Source organism: Eleginops maclovinus, chromosome 4 (genome assembly GCF_036324505.1).
Source record: "Eleginops maclovinus isolate JMC-PN-2008 ecotype Puerto Natales chromosome 4, JC_Emac_rtc_rv5, whole genome shotgun sequence".
Classification (NCBI taxonomy): domain Eukaryota; kingdom Metazoa; phylum Chordata; class Actinopteri; order Perciformes; family Eleginopidae; genus Eleginops; species Eleginops maclovinus.
In genome coordinates this window covers 1355889-1364903 of record NC_086352.1, presented here as the reverse complement: position 1 = coordinate 1364903, position 9015 = coordinate 1355889, and the positions used below count along the sequence as shown (strand labels likewise).

The 9015-nt window shown below is 41.3% G+C and overlaps 2 protein-coding genes across 2 annotated transcripts in view; one reads left to right on the top strand and one right to left on the bottom strand.

Annotated features, from left to right (window-relative positions):
* Positions 1-4478, top strand: part of psen2 (presenilin 2) — an 11601-nt gene extending 7123 nt beyond the window's left edge. The window contains exons 9-11 of the mRNA XM_063880828.1: positions 251-337; positions 490-605; positions 1340-4478. Coding sequence (XP_063736898.1) covers positions 251-337; positions 490-605; positions 1340-1495 — 359 coding nt within the window. The 3' untranslated portion in view covers positions 1496-4478. The remainder of the gene's footprint in view (positions 1-250; positions 338-489; positions 606-1339) is intronic.
* Positions 4479-4818: 340 nt separating this feature from the next.
* On the bottom strand, positions 4819-8459 carry dpy30 (dpy-30 histone methyltransferase complex regulatory subunit). Its single transcript, XM_063880893.1, has 5 exons — positions 8365-8459; positions 7519-7559; positions 5362-5409; positions 5098-5234; positions 4819-4986 (listed from the first exon to the last, which is right to left on the bottom strand). The coding sequence occupies exons 1-5, from the start codon at positions 8372-8374 to the stop codon at positions 4914-4916; spliced, it is 309 nt and encodes a 102-aa protein (XP_063736963.1). The 5' UTR covers positions 8375-8459; the 3' UTR covers positions 4819-4913.
* Between the last annotated feature and the right edge of the window lie 556 nt (positions 8460-9015).

Genomic DNA, 9015 nt, shown 5'->3' with positions numbered 1-9015 from the left:
ATCCTCGCTGAATTGAATTATGTTTTTTAATAAATAGACCTGAGTTATTAATCACGAAACAATCTTTCCACACCCAAAGTTTTATTATCCCTTCATTGCTACACTTTATGTTTGGATGCAAATTCATTTTGAATCTTTAGAAATAACATTTTTTTAACATATCTTCATCGTGTTTTTGGGGAAACTGATTGGGATGATTTGACTTCTTAATTTTATGAGTTTTTATTTTTCTAATTGTTCTGTTCTCCAGACGAGGAGGCGGAGCACAGCGGTGGGGGGGCGGAGCCTGAGGAGCGTCGACCGAGGTCAAATACAGACGACGAGCTGGAGGAGGACCGTGAGTCTCACACACACACACACACACACACACACACACACACACACAAAATAAATCATGTAACCTGCAGAAACATCTAGAGGAATGAAAATAAATGATTACACCTTTAAACCACCTTCCTAATGTGTGTGTGTGTGTGTGTGTGTGTGTAGGGGGGGTGAAGCTGGGTCTGGGGGACTTCATCTTCTACAGTGTGTTGGTGGGGAAAGCGGCAGTGACGGGTGGGGACTGGAACACCACCATCGCCTGCTTCGTCGCCATCCTGATCGTAAGAATCAAATGCACCCGGCTCTAAACACACACAGAGGGGGGGGCTTGTTTTCCTCACCATGGGGATCTGGAGGAAAATCGCAGACTAAATACAATAACAACAATAATAATAACAACAATAAACAATAATAACAATAAACAATAATAATAAATAATAATAATAACAACAATAATAATAACAACAATAAACAATAATAACAATAAACAATAATAACAATAACAATAATAATAATAACAATAATAATAAATAATAATAACAACAATAATAATAATAATAACAATAATAATAACAACAATAATAACAATAACAATAATAACAACAATAATAATAATAACAACAATAATAATAACAATAATAACAATAACAATAATAACAATAATAATAACAATAATAATAACAATAACAATAATAATAATAACAACAATAATAACAACAATAATAATAATAATATAACAATAATAACAATAATAATAACAATAATAACAATAACATAATAACAACAATAATAACAACAATAATAACAATAATAACAATAATAATACCAATAATAATAATAATAAACAATAATAACAATAACAATAATAATAATAACAACAATAACAACAACAATAATAACAATAACAATAATAACAATAATAACAACAATAATAATAACAATAACAATAATAACAATAACAACAATAACAATATTAATAACAATAACAACAATATGTGTTTGTTTCTATTCTCAGGGTCTGTGTCTGACGCTGCTGCTGCTGGCCATCTTTAAGAAGGCTCTCCCGGCTCTCCCCATCTCCATCACCTTCGGCCTCGTCTTCTACTTCTCCACCGACTTCCTGGTGCAGCCCTTCATGGACAACCTGGCAGCCAACCAGTTCTACATCTGAGGAGGTCCCGCCCACATCTGACAGGAGCTCCCGCCCACATCTGAGAAGAGGTACTGCCCACATCTGCCAGGAGGTCCCGCCCACATCTGCCAGGAGGTCCCGCCCACATCTGCCAGGAGGTCCCGCCCACATCTGACAGGAGGTCCCGCCCACATCTGACAGGAGGTCCCGCCCACCTCGTCAGTAGCGCGGCAGCTCGTTGTGTTTCTGCAGAAACGTCTCTAATCGTCTCTGTTTTTTATCAAGTGAATATCCTGGACTCTTGAGACACTGGGAAGGACCTTCCAAATATTTCCTGACATTTGAGAGAAATAAAAACATTAATATAGAGAATAATTTGCAGATAATTTCAAAATAAAACACATTTTCTGACATTAAAACCTTTTCTAACACTAAAGCTGAACATGTGCTTTTGTTCATAATTGAGTTTAGTATTAAAATAATTCTCCAGACATTTTAAACTCTAAGATAAACTACATCTGCAAATAAAATAGGATTTGTTTTTAATTATCCTCTCAGATAAAGAAATATGAATAATTAAAACTCATTTTATTTCCAGTTTTATTATTAAAGGAATAGTCAGAAAATATCCCAAATTGAATTTTACTCCAACAATTAAACCTTATATTTACATTTCAAACTAAGACTGTTTTTTATGACACTTCAGATGTAGGCGATTTAAACTAGCATATAGTTGATGAGGTTTAATTTAAAGGTCCCCTACTAATCAAATCCTCTGAGTCTCCTCCTACAGCACCATTGTGTTATTTTAAACCAATCAGCTCTCAAGGGGGCGTGGCCAGCAGCAGCTCATTAGCATTTAAAGCTACAGACTCAGACTCAAAGCTTCAGGAGCAGGGCTGAAACAGAGGGGGTTGTGGGACATTGATCTGTATGGTGTTTCAGCCAATCAGAGACCGGCTCTGTACCTGAGAGCTGGAGTGTACAGGATGATGGGGACCTTTAAATGTTAGACGTATATAAACATTTTAAACAGAAATCCTGTTCACGTCTAGATGAAATCCTTTTGTTTTTAACTTGTTTAGTGAACGCTGCGAGACATTTATATATATTGTGTTTCATTAAAACAGTTTTACTAACCTTAAATTGTGGTCACAACAACCAAATGTCAGATTAAATAACTCTTTATATTCAAATATTTACTATTTAAACCACTGCTTTTGTCCAAAGGTAGGATTTAAATATTTGAATCAGGACTGTCAAACGATTAAAAATGTGAATCTAATTAATCACAATCCTAAATATGACTGAAAAATACTAAGTACTGTTCTCAGAACAGAAGCGGAGATTACATGTGTTCTTTATTAATGACGAATCAAAACAAGGTTTTCATTCTAATTTTGGCAACTTAGCCATTGCTCTTTTTCTGTAGCAAATACAGGAGAGGTGAATGGAACGTTTTCCTGTTTGAACCAACACTTTCACACATTACATGTGGCCCTTCTACCTTGTGTGTATTCATCTTTTAGCCAGGTGCTAAGGCAAACTAACTGGCTAACATTTTCTGAACGTCAGGCGGACCGTTTCTTCTGAACAATACGGCCTGCGACTGAGAAGAGTCGTTCGCACGGAACCGTGGATGCAGGAGTCACTAGATATTTGCGGGCAAGCAGGGCCAGCTTGCCATGTGCTCCTGAATGAGCAGCCCACCGCTGCATGGGGCAGTCCTCCATACTCATGACGCTCTTCTGTTTTCATTACGGTTAAAGCAAACGACTTCAGTTCCCAGGTTTTAGTGATGTGCCGCGCTGTCACACCCAGATAACTGTTGTTACTCACGGAGTGGTCTCCTGTCAAAGCAACATACTCCGCTGAAGCCAAATCCTCTTCCTTCGTTTTCTTTTTAGCGTCATATAGTTCGTTGATTTCAGTCCTCACTGTGCCTCTCGACGGTGGCTTGTAGAATGCGTCTAAAGTGGCCACTTTCAAAACTTCTGCGAGGACCGTGTCCTCCACAATACTAATCGGTCTACAGTCCTTATCCATCTGGCATTTGTGTCTGTCAGCTTCTCAGACGTAGACTTACTGAATACCCTGCGTTCGGTGAGGGTGGTCTGACGCATGCCAGGCGTAACACCTGAAGTTGAAGCCCCAACAAATGAGTGCTTGGCGTTAAGATGATACTTAAGGCTCGAGCTGCTTCGGTGAAACGAAAAGCCCTTCCTGCAGTGTGAGCAAACCACAACATGTTGGTTTACTGTTCCATCCAGAGGGCCAACGGGTTCCTCGGACTCCTCCATCTTGCTCGTGTCAGCCATGCCGTTTACGTGACGAGGAATGACGCGGCGGGGGTTTAATTGTGGGCAAGTCAGGGCGGGAGTGCGTTAAAAAAATGATCGCCGTTAATTCCAGAAATCAATCATCTCGCGTTGACGCGTTAATTTTGACAGCCCTAATTTTAATGTTTAATCATAAACTCTGAAATGATTACTTTGTAGTGACTCTAATATACATAATTCACCTCCTTCTTAAGTGTGGCTCTACACACTGTTGTTTCATGCCTGTAAGTATGACCGTAACTTCAGTTCTAAATATTCAGCTTTTCACAATAAAGCTCTGATGGAACTTGTTGGCACCATAACAAAGACATTATAATTTGTATTTTTCAAATACTCTGACTTTCTGTAAAGTAAGAAAATTAAATGTTTCAAAAAAAAGTGCTTTTGTAAAAAGACCTTATGGCTTTAAAGTGTAACGGGTTTTTTTACATTATTTTTTCTTAATACCTAGAATTTAATCTCAAATTGATCTCGAAACAGCTAATTTTCTTGTCCCTGCTCTAAGAACCAAGTTAATGAGCTTTATATTTTTATAGCATTAGCATTATAAGCATCATTATGACTGCCCGCTGTCTGACGGGTGTGTGGGGGGGGGGTGTATTTTGTACAGATGATTCAGGTGTAGATGATGAATTTGTAAAGAGTTTTTGTTTCGTTTAATAAAGTCAAACTGTTTTAGCCTCTTTCAGCTTCCTGTCTGGTTTAGCAGCTTTTCACAATAAAAGCTCTATTCATCATCATCGAAAAGGGAAAATGACTTATCAAAAGTTGACTCATTTAATTTTCAGATATTGAGATGTTTATTTCACCTAGAAAAATCTTTTCTGTAAAACGTATTTGTCATTACCCCTTTTGTTTCCCATGAATGTTCAGAATGTAACTTTGAAGCGATCTAGCTGCTCCTCTTGGTCCGGGCTCAAAGAAACACCTTAATGAGCCGTTTTTCACAATAAGAGCTCTGATCCATTTAGTCCCTTCAGATGTAACTGAATAGCACCTTTAATAAACACAGAGCCGCCTCCCTTCACATCAACATGTTTATTACTATATAAAAAAACAACAACAAAGGTCTAGCGCTTCATCAACGAGCTGAAGCCTCTCCACTTCCTCACAGGGTTTTAGTTCCTCTCCTCAAACTGGGATTTGTTCTTCAGGAGGAACGCTGCCAGATACTCGATGGGGTTCGGAGGTCTGACGGAGGAACAGGAAACAGTTATTACTATCTGATATTATTCAGACATTTATTATCAACACAAAACCAACAGGAAGACAGTCAGGGACACATGATGTTTGTGTGTGTACCTGTCTTTGGCCAGTGTGCTCAGGCCTTGCAGCAGTATGGGGACCACGGTCTGGTCCAGGTATGCTCTGGTGGGCAACGCCTGCAGGTCCACCTTCTGCTTCTTCTCCGGACCGCCCTTCTCGTTCTCCACCACCCGCTGAGGACCAGCAAAGCATTCACATCACACACACTCAAGAACCTTTGTGTGTGTGTGTGTGTGTGTGTGTGTGTGTGTGTGTGTGTGTGTGTGTGTGTGTGTGTGTGTGTGTGTGTGTGTGTGTTACCTGGATGTTTTCCGTCAGGCCGTACTCTGTGTGAGGGTTCTCAGAGACCTGCAGGAGGAGTCAGGACCACTTGAAGAGTTATCATTAATCACCAAATCTAATTAAACTAAACGTAACCTGAATGATAACATGTTTACTGCGTACGTATTACATGCTTATTGTTATTTATTTTATGGCGGAAGAGAAGGACGGAGTAACCCGTTGAATGAAAGCCATCACGGGGTTCAGGGGGAGAGACAGGCTGACTGTGGGCCCCCCGGAGAGAGCTAACGAGCTGAACACCTTCTTCAATAGGTTCAGCTCCCCCCCCTGCTGCTGTCTCCTCCACTTCACATCTCACCTCCACCACTCATCTGGGCTTCAAAATCCCCCCCTTCCTTACTACCCTGAACTCTACCACCTCACCTTTGATGTGCCTCCCCCCTCTGAGACATCAGACCCCCTCCCCCGCCTCACTGTGACTACAGACCCAGACGGCATCAGCCCAATGGTTCTGGAGACCTGCACCAGCCAGCTGTGTCCTGTTCTTCAACACCTGTTCAACCTGAGCCTGCACCTGGAGACCATCCCGGTGCTGTGGAAGACGTCCTGCGTTGTTCCTGTCCCTAAAAAGACGACTCCTTCTGGGCTCAGTGACTATTGGCCAGTAGCTCTCACATCTCATGTGATGGAGGTGCTGGAGAGTCTGGTCCTGTCCCATCTCAGACTGCAGGTGAGATCATTTCTAGACCCTCTGCAATTTACCAGCCTCACCTGGGGGTGGACGATGCCATTATGTACCTGCTGCAGCGTGCTCACTCGTACTTGGAGGGGTCGGGGTGCACTGCGAGAACCACCCTCTTTGATTTCTCCAGTGCATTCAACACCATCCAGCCCCAGCTCCCGAGGGACCAGCTGCAGGCTATGAGGGTCCACCATCTCCTGGACCACCAGCTACCTCACAGACAGGCCACAGTGTGTCCGGCTGGGCAGTGTCCTGTCTGAGGTGGTGGTTGGTAGTACAGGAGCCCCACAGGGGACTGTGCTGTCTCCCTTCCTGTTCACCTTACACACCACTGACTCTCATACAGCTCAGAGTCATGCCACCTGCAGGAGCTCTCTGATGACCCTGCAGTGGTAGGGTGTTTAAGGGATGGACGGGGGGAGGAGTACAGAGCGCTGGTGGAGGGTTTTGTGGAGTGGAAGAAACCATCTGCTTCTGAATGTGGCCAAGACCAGAGAGATGGTCATTGACTTCAGGAGGAAGAGGACGTCTCCACTGCCCCTGTGCATTCTGGGAGAGGATGTGGCTGTGGTGGAGGACTACAAGTACAACGGACTGAACTGGAGGGCCAACACTGACGCTGTGTACAAAAAGGGGATGAGCCGACTGTATTAGAGTAGATCCTTCAACGTGTGCAGCAAAATGTTGGAAATCTGCTACCAGTCTGTTGTTGCTGATGCACTTTGCTGCCATCTGCGGGGTGGGGGGGGTGCAGCATCAGAGCCGGTGACACCAGCAGAATCAATAAACTGATCAGGAAATGTCATCGGCATCAAACTGGACCCTTTAGAGGCTGTGGTGGAGAGGAGGACTCTGAACACACTGCTGTCCATCATGGATAACCCCCACCCCCCCCCCCACCTGCAGCTGGAAAGACAGCGGAGCTCCTTCTCCAACAGACTGCTCCAGCTCTGCTGTCACAAGGACAGGTTCAGGAGAACCTTCCTGCCCTCTGCAGTAACTCTGTACTATAGCCCCCCTCTGGCTGCAGGACTCTCTGTGAACTGGACTTAAATCATACTGTACATTCTATTAATATTCCACACCTCTCGAACTTACTGTACATATTACTTCCTGCTTTATGTTTTGTTTTTGTTAATATTTTCTGTACATTTTTTGTCACAAATGTATATTTTTTTATTGTTTTGTATTGTAACTATATTGCCTTGTTTTTATGATGCTGCAACGTAAACATTTCCCAAATTGGGATCAATAAAGTATTCTAACCCGGGAAAAAACCTCTGAACTTCTGAGATGTAATGTCGTACATTTAGGAACATTTGTTACATTACAGGTTTAAATTGAACAGATTTATGGGATATTCTGTGTGTGTGTGTGTGTGTGTGTGTGTGTGTGTGTGTGTGTGTGTGTGTGTGTGTGTGTGTGTTACTCACAGGAGTGTGCCCCTCCATGGACTGGTCTGCGTCTGTGTGATCTGAAACACAGAACAGAAGCGGTTGGAACAGTCATGATGAATCAGTGAGTGTGTGAAGGCCATCAGCTCATATAATGTGTGTTACATAAAGTGTGTGAACTAAATACCTCCCCAATGAGTCCTGTCAGAGACACCTTTCCCTCGAAGCATTAAACCCTACCTGTTATTCAACAGTACTGACATCACTCTGAATGTGGCAGAAGCCATTAAGAGATCAGTTAACCCTTCCAGCAGATTCCCTTCAGACCAACATAACGGAGCCTGGTACCAAGAAACGTCCCGGTACCAGGATGAGCCTCGGGTCTGAACTCTCTCTCTCTCTCTCCTCAGCAGTCAGTCCAACCGTTACTTTACTGACATTGGTAAAGTTACTGTTGGACTGGCTGCTCAGTATCCATGGTTCTGATGTTCTGATTGCTCTGTGTGTTCCAGCTCAGGGACTGCAGATGGAAATCAGCTTTAGCATCTCTTCTCTTTTGGAGAGCTGTATTTTGATGAATGGTCCTTATTCAATAAATACATTATAATTCAAACCAGATGTTCCAACAGATCGTTTAATCTGGAAGTTCAATTTGTTTGTAACGGACCGTGTTTCTGCGCTGCTTTATAACCGGCGGTAAATTAGCTTAGCATCACATTAGCGCCCCGTGTTTTCTTAATGAAACCTCATTAAACAAGTAACCAAGAACCCCGATATTCAACCTGAGTCTTGGAAAGATGAAATCAACCCGGGAAACAGACAGCAAACAAACACAAATACAACCAAAATTGAGAAAAACTCCATCAATGGTAACAAATAACTCACCGTCCGACATGTTTGTTGTGGATCTGAACGTAAGATGACGTAGTGACGTCAATTCTGTTCAACTGTTGCGTACAAAATGTATCCTTCAAATTAAAAGCACGGAACCATTGTGTGATATATTTTAAATAATAAATATAATAAAATAAACGAGATATTTTAAATGTTCCTTTTTTATGTTCGAATGTGTTTGTTGATCTTACCTTTTTTTTAAATCAGTTTTATGTTTTGGTACCGTAAACGTGTTTACGGTTTGTGTAGACATCCTTCAAAGTAAAAGCACGGAACAATGATTCACTTTTTTCTTTGTATGTTTAACTCTTAACATTGAAGCGGAACATGAATCAGCAACATTTATTCAGACAGATGAACTACATTTAAAAAATAATAAAATAAAGGAAATATCTAGTTTGTTCTCTTTTTTTGCTAAATATGTTCTATTGTTTGTTTTGTTTGATGTGTTAAAAAATGTTGTAATTGTTGCAGGTTTATTTAAATATGTCCCACTTCATTTGTATTTCTTCTACATTTTTGTTTAAATAAGTTTTATTTGTATTCTTATTTTTGTTCCGAACGTGTTTCCGGTTTGTGTAGACACTAAAACACAGAACCATGATGTTTTTTAAATTGGTTTTACTCTTGATATTGAATTTC

Excerpts from the sequence above, each read along its gene's own strand:
- dpy30 (XM_063880893.1), bottom strand. Across the intron at positions 5,410-7,518 it reads CCATGGAGGGGCACACTCCT|GTCTCTGAGAACCCTCACAC; the intron begins GTGAGTAACACA and ends CTCCTCCTGCAG. Across the intron at positions 4,987-5,097 it reads AGCACACTGGCCAAAGACAG|ACCTCCGAACCCCATCGAGT; the intron begins GTACACACACAA and ends TTCCTCCGTCAG.